A 23,769-nucleotide genomic window follows, 5' to 3' on the forward strand; every position below is an offset into this window, starting at 1 on the left:
TTTGGCACTCACTTATCTGTTATAACCACTTCAGCGTCTTTCGATACTCTTAACTCTTTATATAACTCTATTTGATGAAAATCCATTAGTTTCTGAACTTCACCACGAAATTGTTTGCAAACATCAATTAAATGACCTAGTGGCTCGTTATGATATTTACATGTTTGACTTGGGATGTGTTTTCCCATACGAATATGTGAAACCACTGGTTGTATCATTCTAGTTTTACATAAGGCTTAATATAACTAATTAAGTGGTATCTTAAGCTTTTTTACCCTCATTTTCACATGTTTTTCACCTATGTCCAAAACATTGACTATATGACTAGGTAAAAGATTCCCATTGACATTAGGTGCAGAACTTTCACTAGTATCAAAGCTTATCAATAATTTTTTAATCAGATTCTGTACCCTATGTTTGAAAGAAATGTAGTTTTCAGTAGAATGTCCTACCACCCCAAAATGGTAGTCGTAATAGGCATTTGAATCATACCATTTAAGGTAAAGAGGTTCAAGCTATTTTGTAGGGACATGGGCTATCAAGTGATTTTTATAGAGCTCTTGGTACAACTTCATATAACTTATGGGTATGGGGTCAAAGGTTGGTCTTTCTCTGGTTCTGGTATTACTTATGGTGTTGACTAAGTGAGTAGAGGATCTTGAAGAATATAGATAAGATGGTCGAGTAGTTGATTGGTGAAGAGATGTAAAAGTTTGATTTACTGTGTGATGGTATGTAGGGTAAGTAGGTCGAGTGTAGCTTCTAAATTGCTGTCCTTTAAGACTCACAACTTGAGTCTCGTTTTCTTTCTTTTTAGGTGTTTTTTTTTTAAATTCACCTCTTTTAAGCTTACCATTATTGATGACATTTTCGATGATCTCTCCTGAAATCACCATGTTTGCAAAGTTTTTAGTCCCATTTTCGATCATCCTCTCATAATAAGGTAACTTTAGAGTGCTCATAAATAGCATGATAGTTTCCTTCTCTATTAAGGGGGTTGTACCTGGGCAACCACATTCGATCACCTTTGAGTATATTACTTAAAAGATTTAGATGCCTTATTTTCCATTTCTTATAAAGAGAAACGATCGAGAGCCATGTCAATGATATACCGGTACTGATTAATAAAAGATTTGGTCAGATCCTTTCAAGTCTTGATATGAATCTTATCTAATTAAACATACCATCTTACCATAGATCCAGTCAAATTATCTTGAAACACATGCATAAAAAATTTCTTGTTACTGGCATGTGCAGCCATTTTATGATAATACATAGTAATATGCATGATAAGACACTTGGTACCGTCATACTTTTCAAACTCTGGTACTTTAAATTTTGGTGGCATCACTATATTTGGTACTAGGCAAAGTCCCACTGCATCCATGGATCCATAGAAATCTATCCCTCTATAGCCTTTAGTCTTTTTTCGAGCCTATTCATAGCCTGATTAGTTTTAGAATTTTTCAAAGGTATAACTGCCTATGGCTTTTCTTTCTCATTTACCTCATCTGTAGTAGGGATTTGAATGGGCTCAACTACTTTTTCAGCAAAGACAGGATTATCATAGCTTTGGACATTCTCATGACTTGGTGGATAGGTCATTCCTAGGTAATTATACTTCGAAAAAGTTATTTGTTGAGGTTAAAAAAATAGTATAATTTGATTTTGTGATGGGTCGAAGCCTGAAGGATATGCCGAATTAGTAGCTTTCTATGAATTATCTTTTTTTACTGATTTTCTCTTATTTATCTTTTTCAGGGCCTCCATAATTTGACTTAATTTTTTCTTTAATGCTTCTTAGGCTTTCTTTATCCTTTCAAAGTGACTTGTATTATCCTATTCCATTTTTCTAGCTCGAGCTCGAGTATCGTATTGATGAGTAGCTATTTTTGCACCTTAGTACCATAATTAAGGATCCAATGATAATGAATGCATGAGTGAATGTGATGCAAATAAAAGAAAATAGAAAGTAAAAGGAAAATATTTACCCCTTGAAAAAGATCCAATGAAAAGAAACTTTCATTTATTCCATAAAAGTCTGTTTTACATCAAACCTATTACTATTTTTTTATAAAAATGTCTAACTTGCTCATATTGGTCCTTAGCTTCCTCAATAAAGTTTAACAATTTCTGTCCATGCTTCCCTACTAGTGTGATCAAAGCTTTCAAATTCTCAACCTTTTCTACCATCTTGCCTACTTGGATCACAACCTTGCCTATTTGAGCAGTGAGGTATTTTATGTATCTCTGTCTTCCTAACTCTTCTTTTTTGTCGTACCACACCTGATGGGATAATTTTTTATGCCTTTTTGTAAAGAACCTGACATGATTTTTCTATTCATTCAACTTTGATGTCAAAGTCAGAATGTGGTCTGAAAGTCATTAGTTCTCCTACTCAACCTCTATGAAAGCACTTTCTATGTAGTCACGCTCTTCTTTCAACTCTTCATTTTCACAAGCCAACTCAGTATTGTTTATTTTTTTAGCTTGTACCTATATACACAACCTCTTATGTTCCTGTTGTAACTCTTTCAGCTCTTTTAGGGCATCATCTCGTTCTTTAACAACTTTTTGGGCCTTGTTATATTCTTTGAAAATTATATGGGCTTGGACCTTTAGTTTTTCTACTTTGTTTTGCCATTGGTCTTTTTCTTCCTGCAGCTTCAAGACCTTTTGTCTCAATTTTTCTTTTTCCATCTCATGCTTTAATTTCAAAAGTTTTTTATCAAATTCTTGACTCATTGGTACGTGATGATCCCGAGGCCTAAGTGCAATCTATTGACCTTTCTTATTTCTCTAAACCAAATACCCCTGAGTAACTCGATTAGTGAATGGCCTTGGGCTTACTCTCTTAAGCTTCTTCCAAGTTTTAATCATGTTATCAATCTTTTAGAAGGTTTTAGGTTCCTTATATGAGCAGTCGAACTGGTCGAGGTTACAGGTCATAAAAATAAATTGTTCAGCTCTATGCTACCTTCTTACCATTAATCGGGCATAACTTGTTAACCTTCATATGCCTAGAAGTAGGACCCCTATCTAATCTCCACATTGGTATAGCATAGGTTCTTTGCCTATCCATGGAGCTAACCATCTTACTTGACTAGCTGTGAGTCATTGTAGCAAATATTTTCACTTTTTTTTAGTTTTATCTCTGGCCAAGTACTTTGATAGAATTCTCTAATCAGACTCCGAGTGTAAAGATAAAGTTTGATAAAGGCACTTTTCTTGAATTCAAAATGGCTCTTTATCTATACATATAATAAAGGTATGCAATCTATGAAACGTATATTATCCATCTACCTATAAAAACTTAGGGATTTGATAGTTTTTGCCAAGATAACTGGTGAAGGGTTACAACCTCTCTCAATCTACTCAAATAGATCCACCACTTCTATTTCAATGTGTTTTAAGACTTGGGAAAAATGACCAACCCATATATGGCTAGAGCAAATGCATTCATTCCTTAGTTATCATTTGGATGCTTGATAATGAAATCCCAAAGATCCCTCTACGAAATACCTTTGTGATCACCTTTCTCTCGAATGCATGAATCTATAGTCTCATTTCCTACCCCTAACATTTGACTCAGCTTCTTGTGACTCCCTGATTTATATTTTTTTCATGTATATTCTGTCTGGATACAATAGATGCATACCCATCAAAGTTGAGTACTCCTTAATTGTTGTTACTAGATCAACCTTATTAAAGATGAAACATCAGTATGAGGGATCCCAAAATTGTACCGTTGCCCTACTAAGTGAGTAGTTAACCTCCACTAACAAGAAATATGCTATATGTCCAAACTTCCCACAAAAAGCCTCTTGCCTTGAAAAAGTCATACCATTCCATATGTCTGATAAGTTTTTCAAGTTATTGTGCTTGAGGAGTAGGTGGACTTCTCTTGGTAGTGTAGGGACATGACCAGGTGGCAAACAATCTCCTTCTTTCAACTGTCTCTTTTTTTATTCAATCTTTACCTCTATGGGAGAATCACATTTGAACAGCATAGATGAGGCATAAACCTGACGTTCTATGGAATCCATGAAGATTTTTGTTCAAATATCTTTGGGGTAAGATTACTATGCAATCTGTGAACATGTTCATGAATGTGTGCAAAAAGAAATAAAAGAAGACAAAAAAAATTAGTTAGTCATTTCAATATAGGGAAAACATAACAGTTAAGATAACAACATGACCTAAAATTTTGGATTATCTACAAAAGGTAGGAAATAAGGCTCTATCTATGGTTGGGCTTCTAAAGTCAACTATATGTGGTTTGGGTCATTTCTAAAAGGTTCTCAAATTGTTCCCTACATCACGGTGTATTACAGACTAGTAAAGCACCCCAATCCTCACCCATCATAGGCTTCAAGTGGAAAAGGTTCAATCTAAGTGAGACTATTTCGCAGGCCCATACGGAGACATGAAATCTTATGAGGGCATAGGTACTTCACTCCTTCCTAAAGATAGAGCTCGGGTGGAAGGCTTATATTGTGCACATGCAAATGAATGATAGATATAATAAGCAGATATTTAGTCAAATATAAATACTGAATAATAGGGCAGATAAATAAACAATAATAAAGCATATATAAGCAATGGTAATAGGTAATTTCAAATTTGTTAGACAAGGCCTGGATAATAAGAAATCTTTTACTAGCTTGACTTTCTAATATGTCCTTATTGGAGTCACCAAGCTGTCATAACGTATAGATCCATGGACCTATCGCTAGACTTGGAATGAAAATGAGTTGCCACAAATCTTTTTCGGTTAGGTGTGATTGACTACCTGATTGAAGCTGATCTGTAAAATAAAGATTAGATTTGAAAGTCAGTTATGCATGAGGAAGGTTGTAACACCCCCAAAGAGCCCATCTAAGGGATAATACCAGTTTGATTTCGAATTATCCAAGCCTTGCTCATTTTTATCATTTACCAGATAACTTATGAATTTTATTAGAATAGTAAACCCTTTTAAAATTTTTGTTCATTTATTTATTATTTTGAAAACATTATTTTCAAGATATTTTTTTCCTTTTTTTTAAATTTTTTTTAAAATATATTTTTCAAAAAAAGATATCAATGGTAGAAATAAAATGTTTTATTTTTTAGTTCATTTGTTTTTTTTAAAGAAAATAATAAAATAAAGAAAATGGGTTAGAAATAAAATAAAATCAAATCAAATCAAAAAATAAAATAAAAATAAAAAAAGAAAAACCTACAATCGGGTTGGGTCAGGACACGGGTCAACGCATGGGTCTTCGGGTCGACGTGTGGATCCTGACTTGCCAAAACGATGTCATTTGAAGTAGCTATATAAGTCAATTCTAACACCTTTGCTTCATAATTCCTTCTGCCATCTCTCTCTCTAGATCGAGAAGCTTAGCCTTCTTTCTAGAAATCTCTGTCGAAAACTTTAACTGGATCGAAAAGCCCACCGATTTGTGAAAAAAATACCAAAAAATTCAACATAAAATTGAAAAAGCACCGATTTTTGGAAAGTTGGCTGGAATATGATAAAAAAATTCAACCGGTTGTCGAAAACTTCATTGAAAAATTCATGCTTCGTCAGAAAATTCAACTAAACCCAGAAAAATTCAAAAAAATTCAAAAAAAAATTCAAAAAAATTCGCAGATGATTCTAAACCTTCCATGAACCTTCTACAATCCCGAACTCATCCTAGAAACCTAAGTTCACTCCTAGAATCATAAATTAACCCCAAAATCCTAAGACCAAATTCTAGAACCCTTTCTGCTCGAAATTTCTCCAAACTTCTTTCAATGATTTTCTCTTTGTTTTTATGTCTGTCTTCTATGTGTTCTTACTTAATAGAATAGGTCTAATTTATAAGCAACCTAGGATCAATTTGAGAAATGAACAGAATCAATCCTAGGCTTAATACTTAGGATTGCATTCTGTCTAGACGAGATTTTAGGTGCAAAATTTTAGCAGTATTACTTTGATTCTGTGTTGACCCAAAAACAGTATGATCTTGATCTTCATTCATGTGCAGATTAAGTAGAAAAAAATAGAAAAATAAAAATAATAATAACAACAACAACAACAACAACAACAACAATAATAATAATAATAATAATAATAAAATCTAATTGGATCAAAGCTGTAATGGCCTTAGTTGTGTTAAACCAAAATGAGCCTAGTTGAGCCCGAACCAAAACGAGCCCAATTGAGCCCGGCTAAAAATAGATATCTGCAATGAACACGAGTGATTGTTATTTAAAAAGAGAAAGAAAATTGATAAATATGAAGAACTTAGTTAAGAAAAACTAACTAGAAAAGTCTTCTCCACTAATGTCTTTCTATTTCCCTTTCTATTGCTAATTTTCTATTCCATTTTCGTATTTCTCATATACAGTTTCATCAAGAGCCCACAAAGAACAAGCTAATAGCAAACTATTGTCATGTGAACTTATCTTCTATCTCTTATCCAAGTCCAAACAAAATCCTACCATGTATTTATGTATGCTGCTAAAAAAAAAAAAACCATTTAAATATTTGAAAAAATAAGTAGAAAAAGAAAATAGATAAATAATATGTTTTAAATTGTGTGTGTTCTATGTTATGTTATTGTGTGGTATATGAGAAGTGCAAAGAAAAAAAAAACTATAAACTACTATATTCCAATGAGTCCAAAGAAATTGTTGCATTGTTTTAGTGCCCTTTGGGAGCAGCTTCACTGTTCCCCTACCTTATCTTTATCACACAATCTTGTTGTTTTCCTTCCATCAAAGACATCCCCCGAAAACTGCGTATAATTTCTCTCTTTATTTTCTTTTTTCTTTTTTTAATTTTGATTTTTTATATGTTTGTATCGGATCTATTTTATGAAAATATGTGTCAAACATAAAAATTATTATATTATAATTTATATAAACATATTAAATATGAAATATTTTTTTATATTTATCAAATTTATATATAATTTTTATTAAACTTTTAAATCATATATCATTTTCATATTTTTTTCTCATTTCGTTATCATAGCTGTTTAAAATTATTATATTTATAAAAAAAAAAAATCAATTTCAAAATCCCACTTAATTTTCATGTCACTAATTTTTTGGTTCACGTGCCCTTGTTAGTGACAAAGACTCTTTTGTTTTTATATAAGAAGGAATTAGCAACACTTTCCACTCTTTTAATTCATTCATTTAGAAGGATATAAAATTTGATCATATACCCAAGTTTGAATATACTACACCATAGATAGAGCATGAAGATATATTAAAAAATTTAGGTGGTCTATCTATGTCTCCAAGAAAATTCTTAACATTTCAATTTTCTCTGGACGAAAACAGTTTGACTGGGAGATGAAAACCTAATAAATACACAACGAGATGGAAAACTAAATATATATATATCAATTGGTTTAATGAAATTCCAATTTTCTTTTGCTAAGAAAAGGGTTGGGTGATACCAGACAAACGGCTTGATGTATTTTTCTTTCGCCACCAACTCAAAAAGATTAAGAGAAGGAAGAAATGGAAAAAGAGGAAGCTGATTCCTACTTTCAATATTGTCAAATTGTCGTATAATCATATCATAGCATTACTTTCAAATGGTGTTTTTATTTTTATTTTTTAAACTGCCTTTTCAAACCAATGGACTACATTATTTCATGTCTGTAAACCATGTGCCCGGAACATGAGTAGCTAGTTGACAAGTTCGAAGCCATACCAGACCCACCGATGTCGAATAGATAAACCCCCAAGACCCTGCGGATAGTCATGTTCTTCCGTTTATAATATGGTCCTCCAAAATTGTCTGCATCTGTGTGTAAAAGGATGCCACTTGTTTTACTCTCAACCAATTCTAATATGATCAGCAGTAATTTTGTGTGAAAAAAAAATAGAAAAATATACTGAATTGATTTTTTTCGATTTAAATTAAATTTAAAAATTAAATATAAATATAAATATAAATATTTTGGATTAGAAAATAAAAAATAAATAAATAAAATAAAATAGAATTATATATTTTTATTAATTTTTATATATAATTTAAATTTTATAAAATAAAAATAATTATTTTTAAAATTTATTTAAATATATTAAAATTATATTAAAATAATATATAAAGATAAAACATTAAATTTAAAAAATCAATGAATAAAATAGAACAAAACTGGTAGAATATGAATTGGCTGGGATCAATTTAAAAAAAAAAAATTGATTCAGATTTGAATCAAATTTTAAAATTTACAATGTTATGCATTATTCAAAAATTTTAAACAAATTTAATCCGATCTGAATCGTTATTATCCTTAAAAATTACCTACAAGAAGGATCCTCATACTTAATATAATTCTAACTTTTCATTTTTCTTGAGTACTCGTGTTTAATGCATATTCAACAAAAGTAATATAAAAATTCGACCCTTTAAACAAATGAAAGCATTTAACAATAATTAATTATACTTTTGTCCAAAACATATTTATATCTGACATTCATCCCAAATTAGAATAATTAGAATAATTTAGATATTATTAATTGGACAGAGATCAGAGAGATAATTAAATTGCTGGTAAAAAGTAAGGCTGAAATACAAAATACACCCCTCCTTTCATCAGATATTTGTATTTAGTCGTACTTATTTTTTCCCTTTAATTATTTGTTAATTGAATAGAACTTCATTTTCACAGATAATTAATATTTAAGAGCTTAAACTGCTTAAAAAATGTTGTAATCCAAGAACCTAAGCCGGTCCAAGAGTTGAAAAAAATGAATAACAAAAAATTAATAGAAAAATCTTTAAGTTGGGTTGACCACATTCTTGTAGAGATGATTGCTGTTGAAAGGAAATACATATTGCAGGGAGCATGTTCTGACTCATAGCTGTCATTAGAAATACTAAAAGGTTAAGCAAGTATATAAAATATCTTTGAATGTTTTTTTTTTTAAAGGCAAATATCTTTGATTGTGATTAATAACAAACAATAATTTCAATGTGATGTTTGTGGATTTAGTGCTAAAACTGATATTCCCTTTTCGAAAACGACAAAGATTCTCAACCTTTCTAAGGGATTTTTCTCGATGGAAGAATGAAAAATGGTTGTAGAAGAAATTAAAAGAAAATAAAAAACATGAAGTTGTTTGAATGATTAAGGACGTTTAACTCAAAGTTTCCGTTAGCTTCTTAATGTACCTCATGTGCTCTCACATGCAATGCCATTCCTCGCAAAGAACACTGGACATATCGTTATCATTAGGTAAAGACTTAAAGGCTGAATTTGGAAAAGATTCAACTAACAGAAAAAAGGGTTGCTCCAATCGCTCTTTTTGATATTGATTGCCTAATTGTTTCTTTTCCAGCAGAGCATTGTTCCCATTGATCAGGCTTTCTAGTGAGTTGATATTGGACAATCATCATTCAGAAGACACAGTAAGAGAGAGAGGAGCACGCATTTTCTGTACATGTTTCCTGCTTTCTGGGTAGGTATCCAATTCGATCAGTTTCAGATTCCCAGCCCAGACCAAAAGAGTCATGAAGACCACGTTTCTTGCATTTTCTATAGAGGAGAGGGCTCCAGAGCTATGCAAAATTCTATCGAGTTTAAACATTTTAAAGACATTATCCACACCATACATGAACCATATACACAGCTACGTAAAATTCTATATATGAATTGATTACAATTCCTGGCAACATTCTACTTTTTAAGCAAGAGATTATACATAATTCAGGAAAAAGAAATTAGCAATTGGTTCTGCTCATATGGAGATGTTTAGTTAGAGTTCTCTGAGTTTTAATATGGCCAAGCTTTTTATTGTCAATGCTCGTGTATATATGATGCTTTCCATTTTTGCAAAAGTAGGACCAGAACATATATGATGATCCACATTCCAACAAAGAGCACTTTCATTGAATCCAACTTGCTTTCTCTTCCTTTTATTTTCACGAAGTGCACCGATGACCCCTCAACGTGCAAAGAGTTGATGATTAGAAATGGTAAAGTAAGCTTTTATTTGTTCTTTGTAACCATGTAAGTGGCAATGAGATTTTGATGGACATATGGACCTACCAACAAAAAAATGATCAAATAGTAAAGTCCCCTCATGCTGCATGTACAATTATATATAACTTTTGGATACGATTAAGAACCATTGGTGTGAATCTTTCTTTGCATTTGGATTAGAGATTGGAAATAGAGGCGAATGCATATGTTGAAGTAGGATATTCATGAATACCCCTAAAAATTGTAAAATAAAATAATTTGAAGGAAAATTTTCCTTAAAGCACTCAAAAATTTTCGCACGACATCTTTTTTGTTAATAAAATTAATATATCCGAATAATTTTTTATATATATTATAAGTAAAACCTTGAAAAATTCCTAAATTCATTAGTGTTTGAAAAGATTTAATTTTCTGTTTAAAACTATAGTGTCTGATGGGAAGATAGCCAAAGAAACTCAGAACATCCGATCGTTATTAAGAAATCATTAAGATGCGGTTGACTGAACATTGAAGGCCAACAAATACCAAACATGATCATGAACAATTGATCGAATCCACAAAGTGCTGCATGCATTTTTCAAAAGGAATATAAAGCAGAAAATGCACTCAAAGCCTAAGGCAGCTAGTGCAATTATTAGAATTAAAACACTAGAAATATAAAAGGAAAATTATCTGCAACAACAGGCGCTGCATATGAAGATTCTATATTCACATGTAATCTAATCTGCTAAACCAAATTAATATTTCATTAAGTCATTGCTACATGCTGCAATCGTGCTTAATTTTATTCAATTAACATCAAAGTCCTAGTCATTGATAATTTAAGAAGGGAAGCATATAACTTCCAGAAACGAATTAAAGAAGACAGCAAAAGACAACTCCCTGGAAAACCAACAATATTGGTGGAGGGAATTAATTTCGTTAGAATAAATTGAAATCCTACCTATCCTCTATCCCTTTCTTGATTTGCAACAGGCAGATTACCAAAAATCACATGGTTAGTTATCATTACCAATTTGGCAAATGATTACATGACGTCAGTCAGTCGTCAACAGCATATATATATATATATATATATATATCAAATATCAATTTCTTATAAATTTATGTTAATTATGACATGAACATTACATATCATCCTTTGCTCATTTTCATGATCATGTTGAGCTTTTTGTTTTCTTTTCTTTTTAATATATAATTGTTCATTATGAGCCATTCCAGTGGTCCTCTCATCACTTGGTTTATTTTTGGGGCATGATAAAAAGATAACGGATGGAAGGCTGAGTCCTACAATTATGCCCAGACGAAGCTGGTGGTGAGAGCTGTAATTCCCAACACTAAATTTTTTCTTTCACAGAGAAGACCTTTTTTTTTAACAGTATAGTGGCATCATGTAATGTGATGTCACTTTATTTTTATATTTTGTTGTGTTAAACTCATTTGATCCCTTGACTGTATCATTTCTGGCAAATTGATATTTAAAAAATAAAAATTCGTAATTAAATACTTGAAGTTTACTTTCATTACACACTTCAATCTTTTGGCTAAAACTGTTAATCAACTAATTGATATGCCCAAAAGATCACATCATTTTTAATTTCGAAATTAAAAAATAAAAAAATCTGAAAAAATGGCTTAAAGATAAAAAAGGCTTGAATAAAAATTTCATTATCATCTAAGTTTTTATCATTTAATTACAGTCAATTAAATTCTTAAACATTCAACTTCACTTCATTAAACCCTTAAATAATTATTTTTATCTAACTAAACTCTCGAATCCATGGAAATTAAATACTTGGCCACTTAACGTTGAAGGCCCTTAATCAATTTCTATTTAAAAACATATTTAAGTGAAAATAGATATTTGAAGATTTAATTGTTTGGAATAAAACATTAAAATCTTAAATGATTATTTAATTTTAATTCAAGAGTTTTTATATTGAAATAAAAAACATTTTGGATTTTTATTTTTTAAATTAAAAATTAAAAAAAATCAGGTTGATAGAAAATGGAGAAAAGAAAGCAAAAGGAGGGGAGAAAGAGGAAGGGGAGGGTCGATGGCGGTAGGCCAACTCGGGGCGGATCAGGACCACATTCTGGACGTATTCCTCACAGCTTCATTTTTTTTGTTCCTTTCTATTGCGCCTTGGTTATGCTATCCACATTCTCTTTCAACTCATCTTGTCTGCATTCAGCTATAGTTAACCGAGGGGCTATTGACAGGTACTGCCAGTTCATATAAAACTAGCAGTTTGCAACAAGGTAAAAGGGGCAGCTTTCAGTTTTGTCCCATGTTATCTTGGGCATATGCCTTCCTTACTACTAATCGTCTAACTCCTGTGACCTATAAAATTCAACTTCTTTAACAAATACACATTTCATACCAGATCGTTGAGATTAAAAAATGCTTAGTTTTTTTGCACTTTCCTTCAAAAAGAATCTCTCAAGGTGTGCACGGTAGAGGAGAAAAGTGACGATGGATAGGGTAGGATGGAAAAGTGAAAAGAAAATGAATTTTGAGTGCATTTGGTATAAAAGAAAAAAAAAACTATTATTTTTCACATTTATTCGCAGATACAATTCATTCCAAATTGAGAAAAAAAAATAGAGTTGTAAGTATTACATATTTATAAGATTATGTATCTTTTTAAAATTTTTTCCTTTATGTAATGGTAAAATCATATAAATTTTTTTATTTTTCAACTCTACATTTTCTTTCAACTTTTTTATCTTTCCAACCAAACACATTAATATAAATAAATAAATAAATAAATATATATATATATATATATATATATATATTGATCTTTTCACTTTTCTTTCCTTCCACCATCTTAATTTCTTATTGGAAGTCACTGGAAGCAACAAGGGAAATGCTGTCGATAAACGCTAGCATGTAATCCACTTGGAATCCTGAATATTTGAGACCCTTGCATGACTTCCAATATCCTCTACCTGTATTTTTTAACCTCCGCTTACAGTAAGAAATTAAGCCCTGGATTTCTCTACTCTACAATCCTAAACTAAACAGTTACCCAAATCTTAAGTTCCAGAGGATGAGAAGAAAACAAAGGAAACTGACAACGTTAAGTATTTGTAACCGTAGAGCAAGCATAAAACAGAATAAGGCAAACATTACTGTCATGAACTAAAAGAATGCAGAGTAGCATAGAATGCCATCAATTTGGAAAGTGAAAGGTGTTGCACCTGAGTATTTGGCTCACTCATAGCTGCAGTATTCCCCTTCTCCAAAAGAGTAGAGTTTGATTCCCCTTCCTCAATCAAGGAAAAAAATGAAAAGAGTTATGCCAAATCACTTAGATATAACTTGGAAAGATTAGACAAGCAAGAGATAAAATGAGTCATGTGAAGTATGCAGGCATACATTTTATGATATTACACTTCTTAAGCATGATCTAAAAGCCAAGAAACAGTTACTGCCCAGAAAAGAGAAAAAAAAAAAAAAAAAAAGACAAATGAAAGCGTGTTCCAAAAGCTAGCTATTTTTAACTCTAAAATTTATAGCCATCACCATCTGTTTGGAAGTCCAACCAAAAGGTTCTGCTGGATTTGCAGCAAGGGCAAAAAGCAACTTCAAGTACTAAAGTAGCTTCAAGATTTTTTCTTCCTAAAACTGAACTTCCATGAGCCTTTTGATGATGAGATTTCATGTAGATCAGAGTAACATGTTTACTGGAGTTGATTTTATTCTTGGGTCACAATACAGAAGCAAAGCAAACACCATGCCGATAGGGTCCAGCAAGGTCACTCTTCAACAACATTAACCAGTTCATATTCGATCAGTGACAGATTGTTATCTTCCTTCACTGTGAAACTAGCAGATTCAGCAACCTCAACACGACCCCACTTGTCTACTGCAAGCCTCATCGATCCCTTAAACATGTCAATTTTCGCATTGCGAAGAGTTACGGTAGTACCCTCTTTCATTAAGTCCACTACAAAATAAAGATGGTGTTAGTGTCAATTAAGACTGTAATTTTCAAACAAATAACGTATGTTTTATCACCTTCACTGTCTGATAATGCCACATAATGAATAAAATATCAAATCACAGAAATCTTTAAACCATTGAGGAAATATATTTATAATCACTACTAAGGAGGATCACATATCTATGAAATTTCACTCCCCATTTCAAATTGATTCAGGAAAGAGGTTTTTGCATCAGTAAGAAAGAAAGGGGATAACGATCGATAATTGAATTCCATCATAACTATATGCAGCTGAATGCACATGAAAACCGCAAGTGTAAGCTCTCTGAGCTCAATAATACATCAGAATAAAGTCTGACATCATAATTGATGCCATATAATATTTGCACTGCTTAGACAGAGAAATAAACAACCTAGAAGCCTTAGCTTAACAAAAATACTCAAAGGGATATTTCATATTTCATTCAGTAACAACAATCCAAAATTATTCCATACTGAAGATTTGCAATATTCTTTCCCGATATTTATCAGTAATCAAGCTAGCTTTGGAACTATAGCACTAGTTGGTACTAAATGAAATGAGGAATAGTGAATGGATAAAAGTCACCACACCTTGGATATGTTACTACAAGTCTGGAAGCCCAAGATAAAATAAAAAGGAATTGAATAATCATTACATGCAGAAAACCTTTAGTTGTTGAAATGCATAACCCTGAAAGGTGCATACCCTTAAAATGTGCAAACTCATATCAGCCATGATATTTGAACACAAACCTGACCAAATAAGCTAATAGTCTAGGATAGTGAAAGGCACAACTAGCATTTATTTCATTCCAAGTCACTATTAGCAAAAGAAAGCCAAGATCAAACTTAAAGTAATTGAATAATCATTATATACAGAAGGTCTTTTGTTCTCAAAATTCATTAACCCAGAAAATGCATACCCTTAAAATGTCTGAATTTATATCAGCCATGATATCTGAAGACTAACCTGACCAATTAAGCTAATAGTTTGTCATAGCAAAAGCCACAACTAGCATTTATTTCATTCCAAGACAGTATTAGCAACCTTAAATAGGCATCCTTCACAGAGAAGCTGTGTTAAAGGAATTTTACCAAACCCCAATATTTATCTCTTTCCTTCTACAAGGCAATAAAAAATATAATCACATCAAATTTCAATTTACTTCAATGACCAGAAGTTGAACTATATAAAACCAACGTTGCGTTACTTGTCTAAAAGAAAAAGAGAACTACAATACAAAAAGTGATGAGTGGTAGCAAAATTGCCTGTGAGAGAATAAAATCAAACTTAAAACTAAATACAACATGGTAAGATGCAAGACAAGTGAAGCCACTAGCAATAACAAAAGCAAAACTATTACCAAAATATACCTTGTTCATTTCTAGCGGTAAAGATAATCATTCCTGTCTCATCTCCTACCAAGCATTCAGCAATTCGCATTTGACGAGCTTGAGGACCATCAGCACGACCCTTCTGCAATACCATCTTTGTACTGACAACCTTGACAGTAAGAGTATGACCACTAGTGCCAGGGCGAAGTTGGTCCACCTTGGTGAAAATAGGTTTTCTCAATGGCTTCGATTCTGCCATTTCAATACCTTTAAAAAAAAAAAAAAGGCAATACAGATCATCAGCAAAACTACAAGAAAAAACAGCTTTGAGAAAAAAAATTGCACCACATAAAAAAGGACTCTTAAGTCTTAACCATGGCAGAAGTGGGGAAATTACAACAGATGATATTACCACATTCCACATTTAAATTTTTTTCAAATCTAAACAACTAAATTTAAATGAGTGAAAAAAAATGATTTGAAACTCCAATGGATTTTTTAACAAAATTCATGATCCAAACAGTTCGTTAAAAGGCACAATTAAATTTAGCATCCGAAGACAATAGTTTGGTCTACGTCACTTGAAATTCCATCTAATGAGACAAAACAACTCTAATCATAATCAATAATTTTAGATAGAACAGTAAATCCCTAGATTTTTCCTAAACGTTAAAGATTTTAATAGAAAAACAGACATATTAGAGAATAACAGGAATGAAATCTAAAGAATCGGAGTCCTCTGATTCTCGTTTCTGATAATTTCACAGAATGGTAATAAACGACGGCAAAATTTTCAAATGAAATACAAACGAAAAAAGAAAAAACCGCAAATTGGAAAGAAAATAAAATTAAAGAACAATGTGAGTAAAAATTAGGGTTTTGAAGATACCTTTGGAGATTTGGAGAGCGAAATCTAATCGATGATTACAGACAATGACTTAAAGATAACGAGAGATCTGTTTGCGACACTAGACTTAACGTTTGGAGTAGTCAAAGTCGGCCTTTGAAGTAAAGGTTTTAGCATCAATATCCACCGTTAATCTCCGATTACATTTGTGCAAATCGTACTTGTACACGCAACCATATCTATTTTAGATTAAGGGGGTAAATTTGGCAATATACTTTACTTTAATGTTAAATTTTAGAGGATTTTAAATAGAGGTGAGTAATTAGATTAATCAAAATCGAGTAAATTCGGTTGAATTAATTTGATTTATTTAATTTTAGTTATAATTAATTTTTTAAATCGATTAAATTGATTAATTTGATCAGTTTTTAATTTTTAAAATTAATAATCGAACTGATCGAATTAATTGATTTTTTAATAAGTAAAAGTAAAAAATATTGAAATAAAAATTTTTATTTATTTTTTTCTTGTAAAATATTGTTGAAATTATTAAATTCTTTAATCATTTAGTTTAAATGATACTTGAGTTTGAATTTTATTAAATTAAATTTGTGGTTAAATAATTATTCATAATAAAAAAATGATAAAAAAAATTAGTTATTTAATCAAGCCCACTGAATCAAACCGATTTTGGTCGATTAGGTTATGGTCAGTTATTTAACAATATTCGATCAGTTCAATTATTTGTTAAATGAAAGTTGATTAAATTGATTATTGATTTTTTCAAATCAAACCAATCGAACCGACCGATTACTCACCCCTACTTTTAAATAAACCATGAAAATTTTCTCTACACTATGAATTTTCTTTCAAAAATACCTATATAAAGGAATTTTAAATACACCCAAAATTATACTCTTAACATTCCATTATTAAATATACCTAAAATTCAAAATTAAAATTTTTCTTGTTACCAAATACACTACATCCCTTAAAATATCATTTCCCTTCGTACTCTCAACATTTTCTCTCTATCTCTTCCTTATTCTACTAAACCTTAACTCAAATCAACTCCAAATTCCATCAACCTAACCTTAAATTCTTTTTTTTAGTCTTTCACTGATTATAAGTAAGATTGCTTGATTTATTTCACTTGATTTGGTTTAAATGCGTGCGAACATAAGTTAGGGTTTATGAAATGGTTTTTGTAGAATTTGACCATCTCAAAAATAGATTTTCAAAAAACTTTAAAGACTCTTAAAAATAAATTTTTGAAAAGTTTTAAAGGCTTTCGAAAATACATCTTTGAGAAGCCTTTGAAGCTTTCGAAAAAAATTTTCAAGAGTTTTAAATACATTTCTAAAAGCCTTATTTTCAGTCAATTATTCAGCAAATGAATATAATTATTTTTCTTATTAGACCATTAATAATATTGATTAATAATAAGTGAATCAATAACAATAGTGATTAATATTGGACCATCAATAATGATGTTTCTTTTGAGTTTAAGGTTTGTTAAATATTAGAGCATCAATAATGAGTTTTTTTTTTTTTTTTTGTTACAACTATGGCTTATACAGGAGGTGGAGGTATTCCTAAAAAATGTAGAAGTATCAGGGCTAATCCCTGTCTAAGTCAAAAACATCCAACTACCTCCAAAAATTGATGCCAAGTGGAAGAAGGTGAATCGAATTACGTATTGTCAATGACTTCCTTCAAGCTGAGCCTTCCACTACATAGTATAAAGGGCCTGCTACACCGACCACATATAAGCATCAGATGGTATCATTTTTTAAAGGTCCAATTGATACGTCGATTCTTTTAAATTTTGGATCTTATGTTGTATTCTAGATTTAGAATGGTCAAGTAAATCGTGTTAGTTTGTTTTTAAAGTGCTTTGGTTAATTGTTATTGTTTATGTTGTTAATAGTGTGATGTTGTTGTTAATCTTATTATTATTGTTGTTGTTGTTATTATTATTTATACATGACCGAGATACATTGGAATCAATTAACCTATGCCAAAGTTACAACAATGGCAACTAGACGATATATGCAACAAGATCCAAGCCTATGTTGTCCAGTTGAGGTTGTTGTCACTAATTGATTGCACCTATCATACCATCAACAACACGATAATGCCAGCAGTTGTTAAAAGGTGGTAGTCGGAGATGAATACCTTTCATATGCCATTTGGAGAGATGCTAATCACGTTGGATGATGTGTTCACCCTTTTACACATACCAATTACTGGGATCATGATTTTAGTGAATCATTTAACGATTGCTAAAGAGAACATAATACTGAAAAATGTTACTTAGAGTTTCTTACAAGAAGACTAGACTAAAGACTGAATAGGCTAAAAGATCTACTATTTAACTCTATTGGCTATAAGATACCTTTAGGCATGTCACCAATGCATCAGATGATGAGACTATTGTTTATGCATCCCAAACATTTTTACTCTATTTGCTAGGGTGTACACTAATGATTGACAAGATCGTTACAAAAGTATCGGTAGTGTATTTACCCTTATTGATTAACCTCACTATCATGGGTAGCTATGCTTGGGGGATAGTTTGCCTCACTTATTTATATAGGCAGTTTGGTATTACAAACAGGGCAAACATGCATTAGATTGCTAGATATTTGACAATTATCTATTGTGTATTTATAATTAGTAAAAAATATTATAATTATTTGATTTATTTATTATTACTCATAAATGTGATTATCTAATTAAATATTACTTATGTATTTCGTGTAAGCGTGAATTTATGACGCTTTCCATTATTGGATCCAATTACTATATTGAAATACTTAGACAATCTATCGCATACTTAATGATGAAAGTTTGTACTTATTCTGATACGCTACAAACCTTATGAGAGCTTCTGGATGGGTTGAGAATATCATACATGTACTGAAACCATACATTGACGGATAAGAGGCATATCCATTACACTGGATATATCAAGTACGAGGCAACTATAAAAATGTATCATCTGGAGAAGGTTTTACAACAGTTCAATTCTGTATAGACTATTTGTTCGAGTCTATTGGCCTCCTCCCATGCTAATTGAAAAGCATCATCCAACCAATACGATGTGGCATATAACTTACTACACTAGTGCTGGGAACAATGAGATATGCATAGTACCGATTAAAAGTCAAGGCTGAAGATATCAAAAACTGAAAAAGTGTTCATTCGACTATGATGCCTAGTTCTTAGTAATTTCACACTTTCAAATTCAAAATCTAGAGCATCAATCTAAATTCCAGCCTCAACCCAGTGGATACTGCAGATATCAATGATTTAGTAAGTTCCAAATTTTATCATTTATGATTTTTTTTATTAATTGTGAATTTTGATTATATAATATCAATATTGATGACCTTATTAATATTTTATAGTGAAGCTTGATCGCTTTATCTTTCATTAATCATGTAATGGTTGATGGATTTAGTCAGAGTATTAACTATTGGAAAAATGCATTTATCAGAGTACGAACCATACTAAATGAGTTTGGCCATACTGTTACAGGTAGTAGTAACTAGTCTACACCAGTATCAACTTTTGCACCATCAGTTCACACATTTAAATTGCCTAGACCAACCATGCTCCCCATGCCTTCTTTATCCACAGTCCCATCGACATTGATAGCTTCGAGCCCACTCTTACCTACTACATCCCCAATCCCATCAACAAAAGTTCCTTTTAGCCCGTTAGTGCTTACGTCGTCCTCACCACCAGCAATAGTGACCATAGCATCATCCTTACTCAACTCTTGCCCCAACAAATATAACTGTATTGGCCTTACTGGAGAGTTCCACACAGATAGTAGAGCCCATTTATCCACTGCATGTATATCTTCAACTCAAGAGGCCAAGAAAGAGGTCAAAGGATAAGGATTAATATATTTATGATTATGTACTGATACTTATTTTATATTTAGTTAATTATGTTTAGATACTAATTTTATATTAAGTTAATTATGTTTATATTTAGTTTATATTGATAAAATATTCGTTAGATTATTACTTATTCAATATGACATATTTCATTAGATAACATGTTTAATACAATAATCGTCCATTGGATAACATGTTCAATATGTAAAGCATAAATAAATCTAAACCATAAACACTAATATAAACTATTAACAATTATTACAAAAAATAATTAATCAATGTCTATTGTTTCTTGAATAGTCATATTAGAATTTGTACTGTACAATAATTTAAAATCTTCAATGTATGATACATATCAAATCTTCTATCCTCAAGCATAATTATATTGAATATTATGTCAGTTGCATGCAATAAGAAGTATTGATGAGAATGACTTTATTAACACCTACATAAAATAGGAATGATAAATATAAACAATAAATGACAACATTAATTAACAGAATCTGCATAAAATGACAAGCATTAACAAATTCAATGGTGGTACAAATCTAACTACATAAAATAGGAACAATAAATATAAGTAGTAAATGACAACACTAATTAATAGAATCTACACAAAATGACAATTATTAACAAATCCAATGATGGTACAGATCTAATAAAAAAAATATATCACACACAGTCTTAGACTGATGTGGACTAGTATAACATTGTATCAGAAGGCAATCAAATAACTCATATCAAGTAAGGTTATCCACTTATCATACGAGGCAAAAATGTCGAAATATGATAAGATTTGTAATAATTCCTCAACATGCTCCATGGATTTATACAAAGTCACATAATCGCCTCAAAATCGAATAAGCTCTTTAATTAAATCTCATTGTACCTATTTCTAACCATCTAATCCCAATCCAAGCAACCTAGAAATGGAATGAAAACCACAATGTCCATCCATCTCAACATCAATGATACCCTATATAAACGTATCTAACTCAACTACAAACTATCCAAATATCACATTTTTCGTTTACCATAAGGTTAGTGAACAAGAAGTTTAACAATCTTTGTTGTCGATTTCACTAAGTTTGCAATGGTTGGTGGTAATATACTATATGAACTAATAACACAATGTTCCAGTGTGGCGAGTCACATCGTATAAAGGTATATGCTTTTATAGCTTTGCAACCTCTTGGCTTAGCCACATTTAATGGTGGCATCAAGGCAATTATGGATGAATCACCAAGTTCTGGTAGCTTTCTTTTCATCCCACCTTTATATGTACTACAACTTAATAAACACAAGGTAATCCATGCGCACTTCTAATCACATAATCACAAGCATTTGTATCACTCTTAACATGATAAGCTCATTTGACCTTTATCAATACCATATTCAGTGCATTCCTAAATACCAAACCTCACAACTCTTTAAATAATAAAGACCTAAAATTATGCTTGACAATAGTAAGACTTCGCTCAAATTAAACATTGATCTCTATATGTTAGAGCTTAATAAGTGCATTAATTATCTTCCATGATAATTTGAAATTCCCTTAAATGATCTAAGGTGCCTTTTTAATTTTGAATATACACTTTCAGCTCTAAGCGAAATAATAAAGGTATATTAATGATTTTTGTAACATTGTTAAAGTGTATTACTTTATTCATCCAAGCAATAATAAATATGTTTTTATACTTTGCCAACCACTAGTCAATTTCTAATGAGGTCAAGTGCCTTTTATACTTATCATAGGTAGATGAATGCACCATTACACTTTAATCAGACATGAATGCCTCCCATTTCTCCTTTCGTTCATAAAATTTCTTACAATTTGGAAATATATTTCTATTAATATGCAATCTACAAAGAAGATTGATCGCGCTTGGAAACATTGCTTCTATAGTATTCATCAATGCCAACTCTCTATCAATAACAATGATAGTAGAAAATTTACCACCAAACATAAAAAAATTTAACTTATCTAGTTCCCAAATGTAATTCTCAAAAGGCTTGGCCTTTATGTTCACAAATATAATAGAAAATATCATCTCAGTGGAAGTCACACCAATAATTTCAAGTAATGGCACACAATACCTATTTGTTTTATAAGTGCAATTCATAATCAGGACATTTGGAAGGTTTGCAATAATTTTACACCAATAAGATGAGCCCAGAACATGTTTTTTCACACAGTTGCTTAACTCATCAGTCTTATGCCACTGTAAGTATTTACAATCAATCAATTTCTTCATCAGTTGTTCATTTATAATCTATAATTTTCTCAACATAATTGTATTTTTAATATTCATTGTATATTATCTTTATAATGCTGACATTCTTTTTATTATGTTGTTTTATGGTTAAAAGTATGTTTCTAAATCTAACCATACTTTTGACATATCAGCAACTAATCATTTTTCTTTTTAACTTAATCGACCTATATATTAATGTCCTTTTAGTGTTATGTTGGTAAATGATTATGAAATCTACATACTACTTTCATGCCTCATTTATCATCCATTGCTAACTTAATCTTTTGTAACTCAAACCGACAACCACGCTTTTTCATTTTTGTTCTTTTATGCTATATTTCTTCTACATTGCCCTTATTCTTTAGTTGTTTATATTTTTCACTTCGTTCATATGCTAAGCTTATTCTAGGTTTCCTTGGGCTTTCCACCTCAGAGTTTTTAATCACAATTACGAAATCTTGATCTTTTTCAACACGTCTAGACCATGAAATTAAAGCTTCTCCACTACAAAACACTTGCACAATATTTTTAATTTATTTGTCCATACAAACTAACATTATATACTTCTATACCTTCTAATAACACTAAACCTCAAAAACATAACCTTACCTCTTCCATAGTAAATGAATCTGTGCAATCATATCTAGTATCTAAATTGTCTGGTCATTAATTTCACTCTATCAGTGTAGTTTTCAAATTGATCTATTTATCACAATATGTTAAAAAAAATTTTATTAAAAGAAATATATAGATTTCAGAAAATTATAATGTATTCTATAAAATTCATTTCCAAGAATACAATGTAATTCTCGAAATTTCATTTTTGAGATTTATGTTGTATTTTCAAAAATGAATTTTTGAGAATACAATGTAATTTTCAGAAATGAAATTTTGAAAATTATGTTGCTTTATCGAAAATGGACTTTCAAAAACAAAAAAAAAAAATCAGCTGAGTGAGACTTTATTACCTCATAGAGCTCATCTCCCTCGTTATTGTTTCTCATTTTTGAATCCATTTTACACGGTTTGTAGGATTTAACAAAGGTTTCAAAATTTTGGTTCTAGTTTTAAAGACTTAGGGTTTAGCATATAAGAAAGAAGAATAAAAAAAGGAAAAAGAAAAAAAAAGAAAAAAAAGGGAAAAAAAAAAAAGAAAAGGTGTACAGGGTGTATGAGAGTATAAGGATATTTTTATAATTTACTTAAGGATAAAATTAATATTTTCTATGTGGATATTTTGGAGAGAAATTTTATGGGGTGTAAAGAGAGGAATTTATGGCATATTTAGAACACCCTTATAGAAAATACCAATTTTATCTTTTAGTAAATTACAATTCTACCCTCATACACCCTCTATTTACCTACTATTCTTTTTTTCTTCCTTTTTTCTTTTTCTTTCTTCATTTTTTCTCATGCACTAATCCTCAAATCTTTAAAACTAAAACCAAAATTCTAAAACATTTGTTA

General features: G+C 30.9%; 1 protein-coding gene across 2 annotated transcripts; it reads right to left on the reverse strand.

Moving 5' to 3' along the window:
* Window positions 1–13,283: 13,283 nt before the first annotated feature.
* LOC111288101 (uncharacterized protein At4g28440-like) lies at window positions 13,284–16,329 on the reverse strand. 2 transcript variants are annotated; one of them, XM_022878864.2, is made up of 3 exons: window positions 16,179–16,329; window positions 15,329–15,556; window positions 13,284–13,936 (listed from the first exon to the last, which is right to left on the reverse strand). In XM_022878864.2, exons 2-3 carry the CDS (start codon window positions 15,546–15,548, stop codon window positions 13,746–13,748), a joined length of 411 nt encoding a protein of 136 aa, XP_022734599.1. In that variant the 5' UTR covers window positions 15,549–15,556; window positions 16,179–16,329; the 3' UTR covers window positions 13,284–13,745. The 2 variants fall into 2 exon arrangements, with proteins under 2 accessions (XP_022734599.1, XP_089616008.1); XM_089759882.1 differs by lacking the exon at window positions 16,179–16,329 and adding an exon at window positions 15,985–16,008.
* Window positions 16,330–23,769: the final 7,440 nt, after the last annotated feature.

The sequence above is a fragment of the Durio zibethinus genome, chromosome 4 (assembly GCF_047325235.1).
Source record: "Durio zibethinus cultivar Kanyao isolate XHJ-2024 chromosome 4, ASM4732523v1, whole genome shotgun sequence".
Classification (NCBI taxonomy): domain Eukaryota; kingdom Viridiplantae; phylum Streptophyta; class Magnoliopsida; order Malvales; family Malvaceae; genus Durio; species Durio zibethinus.

Bases quoted from the DNA above. Each gene is read 5' to 3' on its own strand.
- LOC111288101 (XM_022878864.2), bottom strand. From the start codon at position 15,548: ATGGCAGAATCGAAGCCATTGAGAAAACCTATTTTCACCAAGGTGGAC. The intron at 13,937-15,328 runs GTATATTTTGGT...TTTATTTTGTAG, and splicing joins TACCGCTAGAAATGAACAAG to TGGACTTAATGAAAGAGGGT.